Here is a 24,186-nt window from a genome sequence, read left to right as displayed (position 1 = left end):
TTGTTCATTTTAGTGACTGACTGGTGTGAGGTGGTATTTCAGTGTGTTTTTGATTTTTATTTCCCTGATGATGAGTGATGCTGAGCATCTTTTCATGTTTGTGTTGGCCATCTGGATCTGTTCTTTGGAAAAGTGTCTATTCGTGTCTTCTGCCCATTTCTTAACTGGATTATTTGTTTTTTGGATGTTGAGTTTGGTAAATTCTTTATAGATTTTGGATACTAACCCTTTATCCGATATGTCATTTACAAATATCTTTTCCCATTCCATTGGTTGCTTTTAGTTTTGGTGATTGTTTCCTTTGCAGTGCAGAAGACTTTTGTCTTGATGAGGTCCCATTAGTTCATTTTTGCTTTTAATTCCTATGCCTTTGGAAATGTGTTGAGCAAGAAATTTCTGCGGCTGAGGTCAAAGAGGTTGTTGCCTGCTTTCTCCTCTAAAGTTTTGATGGTTTCCTATCTCACATTTAGGTCTTTCATCCATTTTTAGTTTATTTTTGTGTATGGTGTACAAAAGTGGTCTAGTTTTATTCTTCTGCGTGTTGCTTTCCAGTTCTCCCAGCACCATTTGCTGAAGAGACTGTCTTTTTTCCATTGGATACTCTTTCCTGCTTTGTCAAAGATCAGTTGGCTATACATTTTTGGTCCAATTCTGGGTTCTCTATTCTATTCCATTGGTCTATGTGTCTGTTTTTGTGCCACTACCATACTGTCTTGATGATTATAGCTTTGTAGTAGAGGCTAAAATCTGGGATGGGGATACCTCCCGTTTTGGTTTTCTTCTTCAGTATTATTTTGGCTATTCGGGGTCTTTTGTGGTTTCATACAAATTTTGGGATAGTTTGTTCTAGCTTTGGGAAGAATGCTGGTGCAGTTTTGTTTGGGATTGCATTGACTGTGTAGATTGCTTTGGGTAGTAATGACATTTTAACAATATTTATTCTTCCAATCCATGAGCATGGAATGTTTTTCCATTTCTTTGTGTCTTCTTCAATTTCTTTCATAAGCTTTCTATAGTTTTCAGCATACAGATCTTTGACCTCTTTGGTTAGGTTTATTCCTAGGTACTTTGTGGTTCTTGGTACAATTGCAAATGGGATCAGTTTCTTGGTTTCTCTTTTTGTTGCTTCATTATTGGTGTATAAAAATGCAACCGATTTATGTACATTGATTTTGCACACTGCGACTTTGCTGAATTCACATATCAGTTATAGCAGACTTTTGGTGGGGTCTGTCAAGTTTTCCATGTAGAGTATCATGCCCTTTGCAAAAAAATGGAAGTTTGACTTCTTCTTTGCCAATTTTGATGCCTTTTATTTCAGTTTGTTGTCTGATTGCTGACGCTAGGACTTCCAACACTATGTTAACAACAGTGGTGAGAGTGGACATCCCTGCCATTTTCCTGATCTCAGGGGGAGAGCTCTCAGTTTTTCTCTATTGAGGATGATATTAGCGGTTGGCTTTTCATACGTGGCTTTTATAATGTTTAAGTATGTTCTTTCCATCCTGACTTTCTTGAGGGTTTTTATTAAGAAGGGATGCTGTATTTTGTCAAATGCTTTTTCTGCATCGATTGACAGGATCATATGGGTCTTATCTTTCTTTTATTAATGTGATGTGTCACATCGATTGATTTGTAAATATTGAATCAGCCCTTAGCCCAGGAATGAATCCCCCTTGATCATGGTGAATAATTCTTTTCATATGCTGTTGAATTCGATTTGCTAGTATCTTGTTAGAATTTTTACATCCATATTCACGAGGGATATTAGCCTATAGTTCTCTTTTTTTGCTAGGTCTCTGTCTGGTTTGGAATCAAAGTGATGCTGGCTTCATAGAATGAGTCTGGAAGTTTTCCTTCCATTTCTATTTTTTGGAACAACTTGAGAAGGATAGGTATTAACTCTGTTTTATATGTCTGGTAGAATTCTCCAGGGAAACCATCTAGTCCAGGACTCTTATTTGTTGGGAGATTTTTGATAACTGATTCAATTTCTTCACTAGTTATGGATCTGTTTAAATGTTCTAACTCTTCCCATTTGAGTTTTGATAGTGTGTGGGTGTCTAGGAATTTGTCCATTTCCTCTAGGTTGTCCAGTTTGTTGGCCTGTCGTTTTTCATAGTATTCTCTGATAATTGCTTGTATTTCTGAGGGATTGGTTATGATAAATCCATTTTAATTCATAATTTTTTAAAAAATCTATTTAGGTCCTCTTTTTTCTTTAAGAAGTCCGGCTAGGGGTGTATCAATGTTGTTTATTTTTTCAAAAAACCCAGCTGTTGCTTTTATTGATCTGTTCTACTGTTGGGTTTTTTTGTTGTTGTTTGTTTTGGACTCAGCTGTTTATTTCTGTTCTGATCTTTATTACTTCTCTTCTTCTGGCTTTGGGGTTTCTTTGTTGTTCTGCTTCTAGTTCCTTTAGGTGTACTGTTAGATTTTGTATTTGGTATTTTTCTTGTTTCTTGAGATGGGCCTGAATTGCGATGTATTTTCCTCTTAGGACTGCCTTTGCTGCATCCCAAAGGGTTTGGACTGTCATGTGTTCATTTTCATTTATTTCCATCCATTTATTTTTAATTTCTTCTTTTTGCCTTGTTGACTCATTCATTGTTTAATGGGATGCTCTTTAACCTCCATGCATTTGGACGCTTTCCAAACTTTTTCCTGTGGTTGATTTCAAGTTTCATAGCATTGTGATCTGAAAGTGTACACAGTATGATCTCCATCCTTTTATATTTATTGAGAGCTGTTTTGTGATCCAGTATGTGATCTATCTTGGAGAATGTTCTCAAGAAGAATGTGTATTCTGTTGCTTTAGGATGAAAAGTTCTGAATATATGTGTCAAGTCCATCTGGTCCAGTGTATCATTCAGGGCCATTGTTTCTTTATTGATTTTCTGTCTAGATGATCTTTCCATTGCTATAAGTGGGGTATTAAAGTCCCCTGCAATTACCACATTCTTACCAATAAGATTGCTTATGTTTTTTATTAATTGTTTTATATATTTGAGTGTTTTTGAAATTTGGTGCATAAACATTATTAATTGTTAGTTCTTCTTGATGGATAGACTCTGTAGTTATGATATAATGTCCTTCTTCATCCCTTCTTACAGCCTTTAGCTTAAAATCTAGTTTGTCTGATATAATTATGGCTACTCCAGCTTTCTTTTGACTTCCAGTAGCATGATAGATGGTTTTTCATCCCCTCACTTTCAATCTGAACGTGTCCTCAAGTCTAAAATGGGTCTTTTGTTGACAGTAAATAGTTGGATCTTGTTGTTTCTTTTTTCTTATCCATTCTGATACCCTCTATCTTTTGATTGCAGCATTTAGTCCATTTACATTCAGTGTTATTGGAAGATACGGATTTAGAGTCATTGTGTTATCTGTAGGTTTCACGTTTATAATGATGTCTCTGGTCCTTTGTGGTCTTTGCAACATTCTATTCACAAAGTTCCCCTTAAGATCTCCTGTGGGGCTGAATGAGTGGTGATGAATTCCTTCAGTTTTTGTTTGTCTGGGAAAACCTTTATCTCCCCTTCTGTTCTGAATGACAGCCTTGCTGGATAAAGGATTCTTGGCTGCATATTTTTCCTATTCAGCACATTGAAAATTTCCTGCCATTCCTTTCTGGCCTGCCAAGTTTCAGTAGATAGGTCTGCTACTACCCTTATGTGTCTACCCTTGTAAGTTAAGGCCCATTTGTCCCTAGCTGCTTCCTGAATTCTCTCTTTGTCTTGTATTTTGCCAGTTTCACTGTGTTATGTTGTGCAGAAGATTGATTCAAGTTACATCTGAAGGGAGTTCTCTGTGCCTCTTGGATTTCAATGTCTGTTTCCTTCCCCAAATTGGGGAAGTTCTCAGCTATGATTTGTCTAAGTACCCCTTCAGCCCCTTTCTCTCTCTTCTACTTCTTCTGGAACTCCTATAATATGGATATTATTTCATTTCATTTAATCACTTAGTCTCTAATTCTCCCCTTATGATCCAGAATGTTTTTTATCTCTCTTTTTCTTAGCTTCATATTTTTTCATAATTTTATATTCTATTACATTTATTTTCCCCTCTACCTCTTTAATCCTTGCTGTCACTGCCTCTGATTTATTTTGTACCTCATTTAGAGCATTTTTTTCAATTCATCATGACTATTTTTTAGTTCCTTGGTCTCTGCAGCAATAGATTCTCTGCTGGTTTATTTTTTTTCTGGTATATTTTATTTTTATTTTCTCTGCTGGGTTTTTTTTTTTTTCAAGCCCAGCAATTAATATTATGACTGTTATTCTAAAGTCTTACTCAGTTATATTGTTTATATCTGTTTTGATCGATTCTTTAGCTGGGATTTCTTCCTGGAATTTCTTTTGAGGAGAATTCTTCCATTTAATTATTTAATTATTTTGGCTAGTTTTCTGTCCTTATGTGTTTTAAAAGGTTATTATGTGCCTTGCATCTGTGATCACTACTATGTTATACACAGTCCAGGGCCTTTTTATTCAGTCGGTGTCTTTTGAAGTGTGTTATTTGCTCTCTGTTGTTGTGACTTTGGTTACTTAATCTCTCTACTCATAGTGATGTTTTGAACCCTCCACCAGGTTTGCTTTAATTTGTTCCTCGAAGTAACCCTGGAAAGGAAAACAATCTAACAAAACAAACAAAATACAAAAACAAACACAAACAAACAAAACAAAAACAAGTAATGCCAGCTATAAGTAAACAACAGGATGGAGGCAGTGCTGATGGAAAAAGACTTTTCCCATACTAAGAGAGAAATGACAGGGGCGAGGAAGAAGAAAAGAAAATAAAGTTGATCAGATAGCGAAACTATACAGCTTAATCCAGAGACAGAGAAAGGAAAACAAAGGAGGTGTAGAATATGTATAAAAAGAATAGATTAAATATGTCTGCTTAAACAAACCAACAACCAGAATAACCAGACTAGAGGAGGGAAGAGATAAGAAGGAGTAAAGGAAGGAAGAATATGTCTATATAATAAGAATTATCTGAGAATTAAATCATGCAATGCAACAACGCTGGTCTGGAGGAGGGGCTGTCTGGTTCTTCAGTGTCAATCCCGCTCCTGTAGATATGCAGTTTTCAGGCTTGAAGGGGCATGGTTTGGTGTAGGCAGGTCCTGCCTCCTCTGGGGGCCCACTGTCTGTTCCCTAAAGCCCCACTTGTTGGTAATGGGGAGAAAAATGGCACCTCAGTCTCTCCTCCATGGACCAGGTATCCCAAACCACTCTGTTCAGGACGTCCTCACTGTGCCGTGAGCACGAACGAGGTGACTTGTCCCACTCCACCAACTTCTGTGCCTCCCTGGCGCTCAGCTGGGACTTAAGCTCTGATATCTTAAGGTTTCCCACTCTGTACTCTCCTCTTTTGGGAAGTGCTGCTCTACACTGCCTAATATATGGTCTCTGGCTGGCGGGTGCAGGTGGTCTTTGTCCTTTGAATCATTATATACCTTCTTCCCACAGCACTCCAGGAAGGGGATTGTTTTCTCTCACTGTGGACTGTGCCCCTGAACTAGTTACTGAACCGAGACTGACTCCCCAGGTGCGAGAACAAGGCAGCCCACCCCAGTCCGGAGAAAGCCCCACAGTTAGAGATTGGATCTTTCTCCATCCTGGTCTGTGGTTATTTTCTTGTCCAGATACAGTCTTATGCTTCCCCAGCCTCTCTTTCTCTTTCCTTTGTCTCTCAGCAGAAGAGGACCCCTCCCCTCCATTCCTCTGCTGCCTGTTTTGTCTCTCCAAGTTTGCAGTCACACACCTATGGCCTACCAGGTTGTCCCGATGGGTCCCTGGAGGCATCTCTGTCACTTTGTTGCCCAAAGTGAACTCTTGGAGTTTAAAGTCCTTTGGACTCAACACTGAGGTGTTTGAGAGATGAGAGAACTTCGGATACCCCTACTTCTCCACCATGTTGTATCCAAATGGGTCGTCCTGAATTTTATGTCTTTTAATCATCTTTAGATTTGGAGAGAGTTATTAGGAGCAACATAATTTAAGGGCTCATTTATATGCTCAAATATGAGTATCCAATATGAATATATGCTGAAATGTGTATCCAAAAGAAAAACATTATATTGTTTTTATTTTTGTATTTTATATGAAATAGATGTTCATGAAGGAGATTTTCAAATATTGGCAAAGTCTTTATTGATAAAGGCTGGCAAAGGATATTGAGAAGGATGACATTGAATGTTGGATGAAGGAAAGAGGAAAAGCAACTGTGTAATTTTGTAGAATTCAAGTGAAAATAGTTTGAGAGTAGGTGTGTTTAGTGATATATAAGTGGAATATGACTTGTGCTGCAAATGATGACAGTGTGGTATGATCCAGCTATATTGATTTTTTCAGGTACTTTGAAGACAACCAAAATTTAACTGGCTATCTTAACGGAATTAAATTTGAAAGATGCCTGACTTGGTTTTTAATTTTTATTTTGGGAGAAGAAACAGACTTTTTAAAAATGATGTGAAAACCAGATTCTTCCACTCTTAAAATAATTTTTAAAAATTAAATATAGGGGCGCCTGGGTGGCTTAGTCGGTTAAGCGTCCGACTTTCGCTTAGGTCATGATCTCGCGGTTCGTGGGTTCGGGCCCCGCGTCGGGCTCTGTGCTGACTGCCAGCTCAGAGTCTGGAGCCTGTTTCAGTCTGTGACTCCCTCTCTCTCTGACCCTCCCCTACTCACGCTGTCTCTCTCTCTCCTAGAAATAAATAAAACATTAAAAAAATAATAATAAACAAAAAAAATTAAATATAGTTGATACACAATGTTACATTAGTTTCAGGTGTACATATAATGACTTGACAACTTTTACATTATGCTACACTCACTACATGTGTAGTTACAGTCTGTCATCATGCAACACTGTTGTAATATCATTTGCTATATTTCCTGTGCTGTGTTTTTCATCCACCTGACTTATTTATTTCATAACCAGAAGCCTGTACCTCCCAGTCCCTTTCACCCATTTTTCTCATCTCCCATTCCCCTAGCCTTTTGCAAGCACCAGTTTATTCTCCATATTTATTCTTCTGTTTCTTCTTTTCTTGTTTGCTTATTTGTTTGTTCATTTGCTTTGTTTTTTAGATTCCACATATAAGTGAAATCATATGGTATTTTTCTTTCTATGTCTGACATTTCACTTAGCTTAGTACCCTCTAGGTCCATCTGCGTTGTCACAAATATCAAGATCGTATTCTTTTTTAAGGCTCAGTAATATTCTTTACACACACACACACACACACACACATCTCATTTATCCATTCATCCCCTGATGGAAATTTAGGTTGCCTCCATATCTTGGCTATGGTAAATAATGCTGAAATAAACATTTCATATATATTTGAATTAATGTTTTCATTTTGGGGAGTAAATAACCAGTAGTGGAAACTGGAACCTATGGTATTTCTGTTTTTAATTTTTTAAGGAACCTCCATACTTTTTTCCACAGTGGTTGTACCAATTTACATTCCAATCAACAGTGTGTAAGGGTTCCCTTTTTGTCACATCTTTACCAACATTTGACAGGTGTAAGATGATATCTCATTGTGGTTTGATTTGCATTTCCTTGATGATAGTAATGTTGAGCACTTTTTTATGTGTCTGTTGGCCATCTGTATATTTTCATTGAAAAATGTCTATTCATGTCCTCTGCCCATTTTTTTAAGTCAGTTTATTTTTTTCTTTTTGGTGTTGAGTTGTGGAAGTTCCTTATATATTTTTGTTACTAACCTCATATCAGATATATTATTTGCAAATATTTTATCTCATTCAGTAGGCTGTCTTTTCATTTTGTTAATGGTATCCCCCACTGTACAAGAGACTTTTATTTTGGTGTAGTCACAATAGTTTATATTTGCCTTTGTTCTCTTTGCCTGAGGAGACATAGCTAGAAAAATGTTGGCTAATGCCCAAGAGATTATTGCTTATGTTTTCTTCTAGGAGTTTTATGGTTTCAGGTTTCACATTTAGGTATTTAGTTAATTTTGAGTTTCTTTTTGTGTATGGTATAAGAAAGTGGTCCATTTTCATTCTTTTGCACATAGCTGTTCAGTTTTCCAGTATTGGTTATTGAAGAGACTTTTCCCCATTGTATATTCTTGCCTCCTATGTCATAGATTAATTGATCAATATAAACTTGGGTTTGATTTTGGGATCTTAACTATGTTCCATTTATCTATGTATTTATTTTTGTGTCAGTACCATACTGTTTTGATTATTATAGCTATGATGATGATGATGATGATGATGATGCCTGGCTTTATTTTAAATAAGAATTTTATAAAGTAGAGGTCTCCTCAAATTTTATTATCAAAAGATGTGAAGAGGTGTGATATAACTAAAAGTGTTGGTGATAAGAAATCACTAATATAAGAGTTTCAAAATTCTAGTACTTTTGAGGTATACTGTTCATATATTCTTCAATATTGCACCCCACTTTTTTACATCTCATGATATAAACATTTTTACAGTATATATTTTACAGTATAAGTATATAGTATATATACTATGCAGTATATTTTTGCAGGTTTATTTATATTAACATTTTAATATGAAAGTAATAAAATATTTTTTTGTAGTTTTCAAGAGATCTATGAAGATAAAAGACAAAAGTTTTATGATCAATGTCAGAGGGAAGAAGAAGAATTGAAACAAAAGTTTATGCAGCTAGTAAAGGATAAAGAAACAACATTTAAAGAATCTGAAAAAGAGGCAAGTATGCTGGTCTAATCTAATTTGTGTCATTTTAATGTGTATTATTAATTTGGAGTTTTAATGTCAAAGGTTATTTGATGACCTTGGAGGATACTTGCTATTTTTGAAGTAGCTATTTATAATATAGGTTTTGAATACACCTATAAAATTTATAGTCAACAGTTTTATTTTTTTAGAATATATAGAGAATTTTTATTTTTAGAAAAAATGACAATAATTTTGTAAAACCCATTTACCTTTATTTTATAATTTGAATTTTCATGAATAAATTTAATTTATTAAAAATTCAAGCTATTAACTTGTGTGAAGAGTTATTACTTTCTAACACTACTGCTGCATTAGGAAAATTTTTTCACTTGTAAATAAGCGGTAAATGTTGACCAACACACACCTTAATTAATTAGAGAACATTTAGTTGGTGAATTATTTGGATTTTTTTTTTCATTTCATTCCTTTATGTTTCCAAATAAATGGAAAAAAGACTACTTATATATTTTTGATTGTGCCAATACATACTGACAAAAAATATTTTGGAATCATAAATACCTTTCTTTCAAGTGATTGGAGTTTTAACTTAATATTTTAGTTTTAAGCAGAAATAGGTACCTTAAACATGAACTTCTTTCTCAATAGAAACAAGATAGTGACTATATATTCTATAACAGATGTCTCAATCTCAGTCATGGACAATTGAATTATAAATAATAAAACTTTTAGCTTCAGTATAAAGGTAAAGTTTTGGAATTATTCTAGGGTATCTTATGGAATCCAAGAACAGGAAGCATAACTGGATCCTCATGATAACTTAAACCCAAAGTAGGAGGTGATCAGAAACTGAATCAACCATTTACATTCTCTATTTCTCCTGTACCTTATTCCCCTTAGTTATGGCACTTAAGTGTGCCATGTACATATATATATGCATATATATATATACACCCCATCTTCTTTATTTATTCATCAATGAATGGACACATGGACTGGATCCATATCTTGGCTATACTAAATAATGCTGTTGTGCACAGAGGAGCGTATGTATCCCTTTGAATTAGTGTTCTTGTATTCTTTAGGTAAAAATCAGTAGTGCAATTGCTGGATCACAGGGTAGTTCTATTTTTAACTTTTTGAGGAACCTCCATATTGTTCTCCAGAGTGGCTGCACCTTTGCACAGCCAACTATTTCTATTTCTCCACATCCTTACTAACACCTGTTGTTTCTTGTGTTACTGATTTTAGCCATTCTAAGAGGTGTGAGATGATATCTCATTGTAGTTTTTATTTGCATTTCCCTATTGGTAAATGATGATGAACATCTTTTCATGTGTCTATTGGCCATCTGCATGCTTTCTTCGGAGAATTGTCTGTTCATGTCTTCTGCCCATTTTAAAATTGGATTATTTGGGGTTTTTTTTGGGGGGTTGACTTTTATAAGCCCTTTATATAATTTGGATACTAACCCTTTAGCAGATTTGTCTTTTGCAAATGTCTTCTCTCATTCCTTAAGCTGCCTTTGGGTTTTGTTGATTGTTTCATTCACTGTGCAGAAACTTTTTATCTTGATGAAGTCCCAAGAGTTTATTCTTGCTTTTGTTTCTTATGGTTCAAGAGACACATCTAGAAAAACGTTACTATGGCTGATGTCAAAGAGGTTATGCTTATGTTCTTTTCTCAGATTTTTATGGTTTTTGGTCTCAAATTTAGGTCTTTAATCCATTTCAAATTTGTTTTTGTGTTTGGTGTAAGAAAGTAGTTCACTTTCATTCTTTTGCATGTTGCTGTCCTGTTTTCCCAACACCGTTTGTTGAAAAGACTATCTTTTTCCACTGGATATTCTTTCCTGCTTTGTTAAACATTAATTTACCATATAGTTGTGGGTTTATTTCTGGATTTTCCATTCTGTTCTATTGATCTATGTGTCTATTCTGTGCCAGTAACATACTGTTTTGATCACTGCAGCTTTGTAATATAATTTGAAGTCTGGAATTGTGGTATCTCCAGCTTTGCTTTTCTTCTTCAAGATTGCTCTGGTTGTTTTGTGTCTTTTATGGTTCCATACAAATTTTAGGATTGTTTGTTCTATCTGTGAAAAAATGCTCTTGGTATTTTAATAGGGATTGCATTACATGTGTAGATTGCTTTGGGTAGTATAAACATTTTAACAACATTTGTTCTTCCAATCCATTTCTTGATGTTATCTTTGAGTTCTTTCATCAGCATTGCAGTTTTCAGAATACAATTATTTTACTTCTTTGTTTAGGTTTATTCCTAGATATCTTTTTTTTTTTTGGGGGGGGTGCAATTATAAATGGGATTGTTTTTATTAATTTCTCTTTCTGCTGCTATATTATTGGTGTATAGAAATCCAATAGATTTCTGTATGCAACTTTATTGAATTCATTTATTCATTTTAGCAGGGTTTTTTGGGTGCAGTCTTTTGGATTTTCTAGAGTATCATGCAATCTGCATTTAGTGAAAATTTGACTTCTTCTTTGATGATATGAATGCTTTTTATTTCTTTTATAGTTTATTGTCAAGTTGGCTTCCATATAACACCCAGTGCTCATCCAACAAGTGACATCCTCCATGCCCATCACCCCCCTTCCCTTCTCTCCAACTCCCCTCAACCCTCAGTTTGTTCTCAGTATTTAATAATCTCTTATGGTTTGCCTCCCTTCCTCTCCTTAACTATTTTCCCCTTCTTCTCCCCCATGGTCCTCTGTTAAGTTTCTCCTATTCCACTTATGAGTGAAAACATATGGTATCTGTCCTTCTCTGCCTGACTTATTTCACTTAGCATAACACCCTCGAGTTCCATCCACATTGCTACACATGGCCAGATTTCATTCTTTCTCATTGCCATGGCGTATTCCATTGTATAGATAAACCACCTCTTCTTGATCCATTTGTCAGTTGATGGACATTTAGGCTGTTTCTATGATTTGGCTATGAAAGTGCTGCTATGAACATTGGGGTACATGTGCCCCTGTGCATCAGCACTTCTGTATCCCTTGGATAAATTCCTAGCAGTACTATTGCTGGGTCCTAGGAGAGTTCTATTGTTAATTTTTTGAGGAACCTCCACACTGTTTTCCAGAGGGGCTGCACCAGTTTACATTCCCACCAACAGTGTAGGAGGGTGCCCGTTTCTCCACATCCTCGCCAGCATCTAGAGTTCTCTGATTTGCTCATTTTAGCCACTCTGACTGGCATGAGGTGGTATCTCAGTGTGGTTTTGATTTGTACTTCCCTGATAATGAGTGACATGGGAATGCTTTTTATTTCTTTTTGGTGTCTGATTGCTGTAGCTAGCACTTGCAGTACTATGTTGAATATAAGTGGTGAGAGTGTACATCCTTGTCTTGTTCCTGATTTTAGGGAAAAGCTCTCAGTTTTTCCCCTTTAAGGATAATGTTAGCTGTGCATTTTTCTTATATGGCCATTATTATGTTGAAGCATATTCTCTCTATCCCTACTTTGTTGAGGGTTTTCATCAAGAACGAATGCATACTTTGTCAAATTCTTTTTCTGCATCTATTGGGAGGATCATATGGTTCTTATCTTTTATTGATCTAATGTGTCACATTGATTGAGTTGCAAATATTGAACCACCCTTACGTGGTTCCCACGTGATTGTAGTGAATGATTCTTTAATGTATTACTAGATTGGATTTACCGATATTTTGTTGAGAAATTTTGCAACCACCAGAGATATTGGCCTGTAGATCCCTTTTTTAGTGGAGTTGGAAGCAGGGTAATACTAACATCATAGAATGAGTTTGGAAGTTTTCTTTCCATTTCTATTTTTTTGGACAAGTGTGAGAACAATAGGTATTAACTCTTTTTAAAATGTTTGCTGGAGTTCCCCTGTGAAGTTATTTGGCCCTGGATTTTTGTTTGCTGGGAGTTTTCTGATTACTGACACAGTTTCTTTGATGGTTATTGGTATGTTCAAGTTTCCTATTTCTTACTGTTTCAGTTTGGTAGTTAATGTGTTTCTAGCAATTTATCCATTCCTTCCAAATTATCTTATTTGTTGGCATATCATTTTTCATAATATTCTTTTATAATTGTTTGTGTTTCTGTGGTGTTGGTTGTTATTTCTCCTGTCTCATTTGTGATTTTATTTATCTGAGTCATTTCTTTCCACTTTTCCTTTTGATAATTCTGGCTACCAGTTTAATCATTTTTTTTCAAAGAACCAGTTCTTGGTTTCATTCATGTGATCTTTTGTTGTTGTTGTTGTTTCTATGTCATTTATTTTTGTTCTAATCTTGATTATCCTTCCTTCTGCTGGTTTGTAGTTATGTTTACTGTTGTTTTTCTAGTTTCTTTAGTGTAAGATTTGGTTGCTTATTTAGATTTTTCTTACTCTTGAGGTAGACCTATATTACTATAAATATCCCTGTGGAACTGCTTTTGCTGCATTCCAGATATTTTGGATTCTTGTTTTTTTCATATGTTTCCATGTACTTTGAAAGAGTTTAGTGTTTTCTTACAAAACTAGTCATGCCCTTACCATACAATTCAACAATTGTATTCCTTGGTATTTACCTAGAGGAATTGAAACTTATGCCCACACAAAATACTATACACAAATGTTTAAAAGAGATGTATTCATTATTGCCCAAACTTGGAACAACTAAGATGTCTTTTAGTAGATGAATGGTAAAGTAGGGTGTTAAAGCCCCCTAATATTATTGTATTATTATCAATGAGTACTTTTATGTTTGTTGTAATTGTTTTATATATTTGGGTGCTATCATATTGGGTGTATAAATATTTACAATTGTTATATATTCTCTTTGGAATGTCCTCTTTATTTTGATATTGTGACTTCTTTCAAAATAGTCTTTGTTTTAAGACTATTTTGTCTGATATAAGTACTGCTACTCTGGCTTTCTTTGACATCCATTTGCATGATAAATGTTTCTCCATCCCCCTTGCTTTCAATTTGTATGTGTCTTTAAGTTGAAAATGGGTCTTTTGAAGGCAGCACATAGATGAGTCTTTGGTTCCCCCTCCCCCCCCATCCTATGTCTTTTGATTGGAGTGCTTAGTCCATTTACATTCAAAGTAGTTATTGATAGATATGTAGTCAGTGTCATTTCATTACTTGTTTTGTCATTGTTTCTGAAAATTTTTTCTGATCCTTTCTTTCTTTGTCACTTTTGGTCCCTCCTTTCCATTAGAGAGTCCCATTTAATATTTATTGTAGGGCTAGTTTAGTGGTCATGAACTCTCTCAGTTTTGTTTGCTGAGAAACTCATCTCTTTCTTGATTCTAAATGATAGCCTTGCTGGATAGAGTATTCTTGGCTACAGATTTTTCCCATTCAGCACTTTGAATATATCATTCCACTCCCTTCTGGCTTGCCGAGTTTCTATTGAGAAATATATAGCTAGCCTTATGGGTCTTCCCTTGTAATTTAAAGATTTCTGTCCTGCTGCTTTTAAGATGTTTTCTCTATGTCTATATTTTGCAAATTTAATTACAATATGTCTTGGTGTTAAGCTGCTTTTGTTGATTTTGATGGGCGTACTGTGTGCCTCTTGGATCTAGATGTTCATTTCCTTCCCCAGATTAGGGAAGTTTTCAGCAATTATTTCCTCACATAAATTTTCTAACACCCCCTTTGTTTCTCTTCTTCTATAAGAAGAGAAACTATACAATGCTAATGAAAGAAATTAATATTATTTCATAATATGAATGTTATTATATTTGATGCATTCATTGAGTTCCCTGATTGTATTCTTGTGTTGTATAATTCTCTCTTTTCTTCAGCTTCTTTATTTTTCATTATTCTCTCTTCTAGGTCACTATATCGTTCCACTGCTTCTTTCAGTCTGCTCTTCATTGCAGACATCTCTGCAGGCTTTTTTCCCATCTTGTTTATTTCAATCTTCATCTCTGATTGATTCTTTTTTAACTCTCTTATCTCTGTGGTAAGGGTCTCATTGATGTCTTCTATTCTTTTCTGCATAGAGTATATTATGATTGTTCCTTTAAAGTTTCCATCAGGCATGTTACCTATATCTATTTTGCTTAGCTCTCTGATTTGGCTTTATCTTGTTCTTTGTCTTGTTCTTTCATTTGGGATAAATTACTCTGTTTGGGCATTGTGTCTAACTCTCTGGCTTCCTCTCTGTGTTAGAAAAGCCAGTTATGTCTCTTGCTCCTGAAAGTAATGGCCTAATAAAGAAAAGGTCAGGTAGTGGCCAGGCTTGGTACTTCCTGAGGTATCTACAGTGTGTACTGTGTGCACTCTGCTGTTGTGTTTTTGCTGCTCTATGTCTATATGTCTGTCCTTCAGGATACTCATCTGCAGAGGCTCTCCTTGCCTGCATAGGGTAGTGTTTGGTCTCGGGCCTGAATGATGTGAGTTTTAACTAGGTGTGCTGTGGTCTGCTTGTGAAGTGAGACCTAACACCAAGTCCACTAGAACTAAGGCCCTTCAGTACTCCTTGGTCAGGAGATGTGATCTGTGCAGGGGTTTGTGCTGGCATTCTGAGGGAGGGGCCTGCCACACTGGGACTGAGGCAAGCTTGACTGAGAAGGGCTGTCCTGCCAGAATGCAAGGGGGTGGGGCTTGGCATATGGAAGTTCGGCAGCCAGTGTCAGCGCTGCACTGCTTCCAGCAGGTGGCTGTATGTTTCTGCTGGTGGATGGGGGAGGGAAATGGTGCCAGTTTCCTCCTTTGCTCCAGGAAAGATGTCTCAGTGAATGTTGTCTCTCAGAAATGCTCTTAGAAGAACAAATAGTCTTTCCATTTTGTGCCCCAGGTGTTCTTTAGAGCATTGTTCCCATGCCATGTGCCCCTGGGTTCTTTGCCTGTCTTCTCTCCAGGAGCAGGGCAGTGCCCTCAGGGCTCTATCTGAGCCAAACCTACTGACCCTTAAAACTCCAGGCTTCCAGTCTCACAGGATGTAAGAACTCACATAGTTCAGTCCCTTTTATTTTCCAAGCCACGGCTTTGAGGAAACATTCTCCTTGTACATTCCCCTGTGTGTGTGCTTCTCTCTCTCTCTCTCTCTCTCTCTCTCTCTCTCTTTCTCTCCCTTCTCCATGACCAACAGCTACCACCCCTTCACAGCACCTGATATCCATTTCTCCTCTAAATCACATCTCCACATTTACTGTCTTCTTTTATGTGGCCTCTTCTCTCCCTTTAATTGTGGAGTATGTTGTGTCAGTCTTCCGGTTGATTTCTGGAATATTTAGGATGATTGGATAGTTAATTAGTTGTGTTTGTGGGAGGAGATGAGCCTCAGTTCCTCCTGCTCTGCTGCCATCTTCCTTCCAAGCCTCACTTTCCCATCTTTAAGTGAGTTTTTCTCACTGATGCTATCATTTATAAATACCACACACTCACATCCCCAGTCTTTTCAACTGTGTGTCAATATTCATTTCCTTCTCATGCATGAAAATATAATTCTAGGAGATACCTGACTTCAGCAGAGGGAATGTAATCTTTATTTAAAACCATGGATCTCAGGGCACCTGGCCCAGTTGGTTAAGCACCAGACTCTTAATTTCAGCTCAGGTCATGATCTCATGGTTCATGAGATCAAGCTCCACATTGAGATTCTCTTTCTCTCTTTGTCTCTGCCCCTCTCCAACTCTCTCATAAATAAATAAATAAATAAGACCATGGATCTCAAACTTTGCTGCACACTAAAATCACCTGGAGATTTTCTAAAAGGACTGATGCTCAGGTTTCATTTCCAGATAGTGTGATGCCACTGAATTGTGGGTAGCCTGTGCATTGGGAGATTTATAAACTCACTGAATGATTCTAATGGGTATCTATGGTTAGAATCACTAGTATTTACACTAGTATCTTCACAGCCATATAAGCCAGCTAACTAAATTGTGGCAACTTAAGCCCCTAGCCCATTTATTTTTCAAAAAGTTCGGCTGAAAATTAGTTGGTCCTTCATACTTTTTCGAATTAGCAAAAATTCAAAAAAATCATAACTTCTTTGATGCATACAACCAATCCTTATGTTGAATGTCTTATTAAAGACCCAGGCCTGTCTCTAATGGAAATGAAAATGATATTATCTCCTTTTTATGGTTAATTTGGCTTATTTTAAGTCAAACAGATTAAATAAGATCTCAGAAGTAAATAAAAAGTAACTGAATAAGGTTTTTGTTTCTTCCTATAATTGTACTAATCTTACCTAACAAGGCAATTATCAGACTTTCTTTTGAAATGCCTTTATCAATTGAAGTATCAACAAATATTTTATAATCCATCTCATATTTTAATATATGTATTTTTAGGGAACATGGATCTATCCATTTTACTCAGAGAGATTTGTGGGAAAATGTAGAGTAAAAAATCTATACCTCATTAGGAAAAATTTCTAGGGGCGCCCAGGTGGCGTAGTTGGTTAAGCGTCCGACTTTCGCTCGGGTCATGATCTCGCGGTTCGTGGGTTCGAGCCCCGCGTCGGGCTCTGTGCTGACTGCCAGCTCAGAGCCTGGAGCCTGTTTCAGTCTGTGACTCCCTCTCTCTCTGGCCCTCCCCTGCTCACACTGTCTCTCTCTCTCTCTCCTAGAAATAAATAAAACATTTAAAAAAAAAAAAAACAACCATTTAAAAAAAAAATTTCTAAAATTGTTTTTCATAATTTTGCATCTTATTACATTTGGTTCAATGGGACACATGTAAAATTAAAATTAAGAAAGAAATTCCATATCTGATTTTCTACTTTAAACATGAAATTTAGAGACTGTTACTAAGATCATGCTCTACTCTGATGATCTGGTTATGTCTGATAACCAGTAGAGAAGACAAGTACATCCCTGGGAATGTGCTACCATAGTGTGCTTTGAGTCATAGCTGCACATTTGTTTCACAGCTACAGGAAAAGTTTGAGCATCTTAAACGTGTCCAACAAGAGGAGACAGTGAAACTTGAGGAGAAGAGAAGACAATTGGAAGAAGAAATAATAGATTTTTATAAAATGAAGGCTATTTCTGAAACATTACAGACTCAGATGTGCACCAATATAAAGAAGGAGAAAGATCGTAAGAAATAGCCCTCTCTTGCCTTTCGTGTATTGTAGAGCCCTATCACTCTCAGTTCTGTCTTCCTGGGAGATTATCTTATAGCTCTTAACTCTACTCATTTTTTTTTTTTTTTACAAATAGTTTATTGTCAAATTAGTTTCCACATAACACCCAGTGCTCATCCCCACAAGTGTCCTCCTCCATGCCCCTCCCCCCTCCCCCCCACATCCATCAGTCCTCAGTTTTTGTCAGCATTCAAGAGTCTCCCATGGTTTGCCTCTCTCCCTCTCCCCCACCATTTCCCCCCTTCTTCTCCCTCTTGTTCCTCACTTAAGTTCCTCCTAATCCTCCTATACGTGCAAACATATGATATTTGTCCTTCTCTGCCTGACTTATTTCGCTCAGCATAACACCCTCAAGGTCCATCCATGTTGCTACACATGGCCAGATTTCATTGTTTCTCATTGCCATGTAGTATTCCATGGTATAGATAAACCACATCTTCTTGATCCATTCATCTGTTGATGGACACTTAGTCTCTTTCCATGTTTTAGCTATTGTGGAGAGTGCTGCTATGAACATTGGGGTACATGTGCTCCTATGCCTCAGCTACTCTACTCATTTTTAAAAAAATTTTTCTTACTGTAAATGTTCCCGAATTAGAATGTGAACTCCCCAAGAGCGGGTACCCTGACCATCATATTAGACTCTGTATCTTCAGTGTTTATAACAAAGACTAGCACAGAGTTTCCACTCAATAAATATTTGCTAAAATGAAACAAATAAAGAAATATATAGCATAGTGTAAGTAAGGTTGATTAGCTGTTTTTCTTTGTTTTGTTTTGTTTCTTTGCTCGTTTTTAATACCATAGCTCTGGCTGTGGCCCCAGTGTACAAGTATAATTATATATAATATATATATATATTATATATATTTAAAATATATATAAATATAAAATATATATAATATATATATTTATATATATTTAAAATACATATAAATATAAAATATATATAATATATATTTTAAAAAATATATATGTAAATTGTGTGTGTGTGTGCAAGTAGAAGTAGAGGATTTGCTCATGAGCCATAGGTATAAAAAGCTAATCTTATGTTCACTTTTCTTACCAAATTTCTACTGTTAATAATTTCTTGATAGTTTTTTTTACAATAAAAGACTGAGTTTTGTTACAACTGTTATGCTTTGAACTCGGACCTTGTAAAACTATTAGAATAAAAGCTTTAGAGGTTGGGTAGAGCCAAAGAACAATGGAACACCATAAGTGACATTTGGATGATGATTTATAGATTTTACATATATATTAAAACTAAAGTTTGCAAGCTTTTAGAAAATAAGTTGGATTTCTTTTTGTTTGCTAATTTGAAAATTTCTTTCTGACTGTATATTCTGATATTTGTGTCATTAGCCTTCACCATGACTCATTCTGTTAAAATGCTACCTTTGAGGGGTTGCTCAGTTGGTTAATTGTCTGGCTCTTGATTTTGGTTCAGGTCATGTTCTCACGGTTCCAATATGGTGCTTAAGATTCTTTCCCTTCCTTTGCCCCTCCCCTGCTCACGTGCTCTCTCTCTCTTTCTCAAAAATAAAAATGCTACCTTTGAGGGCATGTATGTGTTTATTTCAACAACACCTGGCATAATGCATGGTATTTTTCTCCTGTTCCTAAAAAAATAATTTTTTTCTGTTGTACTTTTATTACTGCATTAATTTCAAAGGCAGAACTTTTTCTTTTTAAAAGGATATCAGGATATTGTAATTTAGCTTCAGAATTATTTGTGAAAATATTATCTCTTATTATATATTTACTTATTGAAAAAGTTTATTTTAAAATATGGGGAAAGGGAGGTACATCCACAGGATTTTTATTTTATTTTATTATTATTCTTAAGAGAGAGAGAGAAAGAGAGAGTGAGCATGAGTGGAAAAAGAGGAAGAGGGAGAGAAAAAATCTTAAGCAGGCTCCACATTAAGCACTGAGCCAGATGCAGGGCTCGATCCCATGACCTGAGCCGAAATCAAGAACTGGGTGGTCAAACAACTGAGCCACCCAGGCATCCCACATCTATAGGATTTTTAAATATGATATTAAATCATCTTACAGATTTTATAGTTTGGGGGAGGAAAGAAATCTTCTACATGATCTTTTAATGGAAACCCGACTAGGACTAGGATCTTTTTGTTGTTGTTGTTTACTTATGCATTCATTCCTAGGTCTAGAAAAGTGCCTGACCACACAGTGGCACCTGTTTATTTAATAAATGAACACAATAGTAGTACATTAACTGTATAAGAGGTATGGATAGTTTAATTTAGATTATTAATCTTCAGAAAATAAACAATGTAATGTATTAGTGCTTTTCAAATGCTGGATTATACTGCTAAGGGACTTTCATCTTCTTACTCTTTCAACACAACCTAATGTTATTAAAACTGGAGTCAGCAAAGTTGTAACATGTATAAAATATAATAACATTAACTTTGTAAAAATTATTCTATTGCATGTGAGAATGGGTTTTCTGGTAATAATGTGGCAGTATAGTTTCTTTTAGAGATTATAAAGGTTTACCTTAAATAAACTGTGTATTTAAAAAATTTCTTTTCTAAAGGCATAGAACAAGTTATAATTTAGTTATATAAGGCATACATTTGCTCTTCATATAACAGTTTTCTAAAATAGTGTGTTTCACATAATTCCTTTAATTGTATGAATAAAATTACTTTTCTCTTTCAGGTCCATTTTTATGTAAAACAGAGGTTCCAGATTTATGTAGAACAGTTTTCATAAGTCAGAGTTACAAAAGACTTATAAGTATACTTTGGATTTTTTTTTTATTTGCTACACTATTTATTTGATACTAATGTAAATTGCATTTTTAAAAATTTCAGTTCCCATTTGGTCATTACTAGTAATACACAGTGCAATAATTTTTATATCTGTATTTTGTTACTTTTATAAAACTTATTAAATTTACTAATAAGTTGAAGTAGATTTTTTTGTAGATTTATTTGGATTTACTAGGTAGTGACCATATAATCTCTAATTCAAAACAGTTTGCTTCTATTTTATTTCTTTGCCTTACTGAGTTGACTAGGACCTTTAGTGCACTGCTGAGTAAAAATGTTGAGAAGTAGCATCATGACTTCATTAATATTAGGAAATAGACACTAAAGTCTATCATTTTTCCATCTCTTTGAGATATAGTTGGCAGAGAACATTGTGTAAATTTAAGGTGTACAATGTGTTGATTTGGTATATTTATATATTGTAAAACAATTACTAACATAGCATTAGCTAAGAAACTTCCTGTCATCATGGAGAGAGGAGCAAGACAGAAAGAGTGGGGAAAAAAAAAAGAGTAAAAACAAATGCAGGGGATTGCACAAGAAAACTTCCCCAAAACCACTGACTGGGAAAAGGAGAGATTTTAAATACCACAAAGGTTGGGTTGTTTGTTTGTTGTTGTTTTTTTTAAGTGGAAACATTTCATTTATTTATTTTTCTTTTATAGTTTATTGTCAAGTTGGTTTCCATATAACAGCCAGTACTCATCCAGCAAGTGCCCTCCTCCAGGCCCATTACCCCCCTTCCCTTCTCCCACACCCCCCATCAGCCCTCAGTTTGTTCTCAGTATTCAAGAGCCTCTCATGGTTTGCCGCCTTCCCTCTCCCCAGCTATTATTTTACCTTTCCCCTTCCCCTCCCCCATGGTCCTCTGTTAAGTTTCTCCTGTTCCACTTATGAGTAAAAACATATGGTATCTGTCCTTCTCTGCCTGACTTATTTCACTTAGCATAACACCCCCGAGTTCCATCCACATTGCTACACATGGCCAGATTTCATTCTTTCTCATTGCCATGGAGTATTCCATTGTATAGATAAACCACCTCTTCTTGATCCATTTGTCCGTTAATGGACACTTAGGCTCTTTCCATGATTTGGCTGTTGTTGAGAGTGCTGCTATGAACATGGGGTACATGTGCTCCTATGCATCAGCACTCCTGTATCCCTTGGGTAAATTCCTAGCAGTGCTATTGCTGGGTCATAGGGGAGTTCTATTGTTAATTTTTTGAGGAATCTCCACTCTGTTTTCTAGAGGGGCTGTACCAGTTTACATTCCCACCAACAGTGTAGGAGGGCACCCGTTTCTCCACATCCTCGCCAGCGTCTAGAGTTCTCTGATTTGCTCATTTTAGCCACTTTGACCGGCATGAGGTGGTAGCTCAGTGTGGTCTTGATTTGTATTTCCCTAGTGAGGAGGGATGCTGAGCATCGTTTCATGTGTTTGTTGGCCATCTGGATGTCCTTTTTGGAGAAGTGTCTATTCATATCTTCTGCCCATTTCTTCACTGGATTGTTTGTTTTTTGGGAGTTTGGTGAGTTCCTTATAGATTTTGGATACTAGCCCTTTATCTGATATGTCATTTGCAACTATCTTTTCCCACTCTGTCGGTTGCCTATTAGTTTTATGGATTGTTTCCTTTGCCAAGAGCAAGTCCAGTCTTAACAACCCTGGCCTAATTATTTACATAGGTTCAGCAAGAATAGCGATTGTTCATGAGGATCTTTCAAAGTTTACTTTGCTGGGACCTTTTATAAGGAATCTCCAGGCTGAACTTTCAGTAGCTTCTCCAGGCCAGAGGCCAAGCCAAGTACTTCTTATCAGACAGGCCTGCAAAACCTTTTGAATTGGGCAAATTCCTCTTCACGAGGTCCTCAAGATATCCTGAGGTTCCTGCACCTGCCAGGAAGTGACCTTCTTTACTCACCTGGGGAGGCTGCTGGGAACTCTGTAAGCAAGTTATCCGGCCAACATTTCCAAGGGCCTTTATGGCTCCATGTTTCATAAAGTCATCCTTAGTTCCTTAAAGCTATCTGGTCATATCCGAGTCTATGTATGACTCTCAAATAGGACATTCCAGTCAATGCCTTGGTAAAATAACCAGTATTTCCAGTGGTGTCCTGTTACAAGAGGGACAGATTCTTATCGAACTTATGTAAACGATTGTAGTTACCATAAAAGAAAGAATACTCACTGGGAGTTTTTGAATTTTAGAGGGTTTAGGTAGAGAGAAAAGATAAATGCTTTAGTTTACAAATGAATACTTTATGACATTTATGTATATCATAGATATCTGAAGAGAAAGTTTCCTTAATCTGGAAGAGCAAACATTAGAGAACCAGCAATATTTCCAACAAGAGTCACAAAACTATAATCTTCCTCAGTTTACTTAGTCCCATGTTCTTAAATCTTGTTCAGTTTGAATGCAGCTTTTTAGCTCTGGAAATTCTTACCCATTTTTGTATTAATCTTAAAGATATCAAATACCTGTATCTGTTTTAAAAGTCCTTTTTTATAAATCTGTTTGAAGAAGAACACATTTTGTGAGAGAATAAGAACAATTATAAATGACAAAATCTCAGAAATGGACATCGTTAAAGATCTGATGAAAGTTCATTATGATGTAATTGACAAAGAAATTCAGTTATTTCTGTGACACATAACACTTCAAGTAACCAGAATATTAAGTGATAGCCTTATACCAAAACATTAAAACTTTAGGAATTGCATATATATTTGGGCAGCTACGGCATTTACTCGTGCAATACAGCCTAAGGTTTACCATTATACGACAGTGCTTTTCTAAGTAACTTAGTATCCCAAATAAAAGGGCCTAATTGGTCAAAAGACTTTTTTACCATTTAAATCCTGGGAAGTTTGTTAAAACCTTAGGAAGTTATAAAGCACATCCTAAATAGGATTACAGATCATTACAAATTTTAAAACTTTATTTATTTAACCAAAGTGGCAATAAAAGATCCCACGCTTGATCTTAGCCAAAAGGCCGAGAAGCAATTCAATAAAAGATCCTAAAGCTGAATGTACAGCTTTATATAGTCATTAGCAAAACCCAGCTCCTTTAACATTGAGAAGGTTTTTTTTTATATTTTTATTTATTTCTAGGAGAGGGAGAGACAGCGTGAGCAGGGGAGGGTCAAAGAGAGAGGGAATCACAGACTGAAACAGGCTCCAGGCTCTGAGCTGGCAGTCAGCACAGAGCCCCATGCGGGGCTTGAACCCACGAACCTCGAGATCATGACCCACGCGAAAGTCGGACGCTTAACCGACTAAGCCACCCAGGCGCCCCTAACATTGAGAAGTTTTAACTAAGTAATCAAAGACCTGGTAAAGATGAAACATAAAGCTTTGGTTGTCTTGGCAGACAAAAGAGAACCTTTGTTTACATTGTCTTATCAAGAATAGTTTAACAATCCAAGAAGCCCCAGGCCCTGGTTAGTCCCTTCCAGGGACATTGGTTATCTGAGCCCTCACAGATAGAGGTCCCCGAGAGCATTCAGATCTCCAGTGACTGTTTTCATATCAGGGGCATTGCTTATAGGGTTTTCATTTTGGTTGTCCCC

The 24,186-nt window shown here is 36.1% G+C and overlaps 1 protein-coding gene and 1 pseudogene across 1 annotated transcript in view; one reads left to right on the top strand and one right to left on the bottom strand.

The window, feature by feature from the left end:
* The window catches only part of SEPTIN14 (septin 14), a 64,732-nt gene extending 46,962 nt beyond the window's left edge, over nucleotides 1–17,770 (top strand). The window contains exons 9-10 of the mRNA XM_039238108.1: nucleotides 8,591–8,723; nucleotides 17,591–17,770. Of these exons, the coding sequence (XP_039094039.1) occupies nucleotides 8,591–8,723; nucleotides 17,591–17,770 (313 nt within the window). The remainder of the gene's footprint in view (nucleotides 1–8,590; nucleotides 8,724–17,590) is intronic.
* A 5,695-nt stretch (nucleotides 17,771–23,465) lies between these two features.
* On the bottom strand, nucleotides 23,466–23,621 carry LOC120235693 (annotated as a pseudogene).
* Nucleotides 23,622–24,186: the final 565 nt, after the last annotated feature.

Source organism: Hyaena hyaena, unplaced genomic scaffold (assembly GCF_003009895.1).
Source record: "Hyaena hyaena isolate Hyena2069 unplaced genomic scaffold, ASM300989v1 scaffold_135, whole genome shotgun sequence".
NCBI lineage: Eukaryota > Metazoa > Chordata > Mammalia > Carnivora > Hyaenidae > Hyaena > Hyaena hyaena.
Note: the sequence above shows the minus strand (reverse complement) of the source record. Positions and strands in the feature narration are given on the sequence as shown.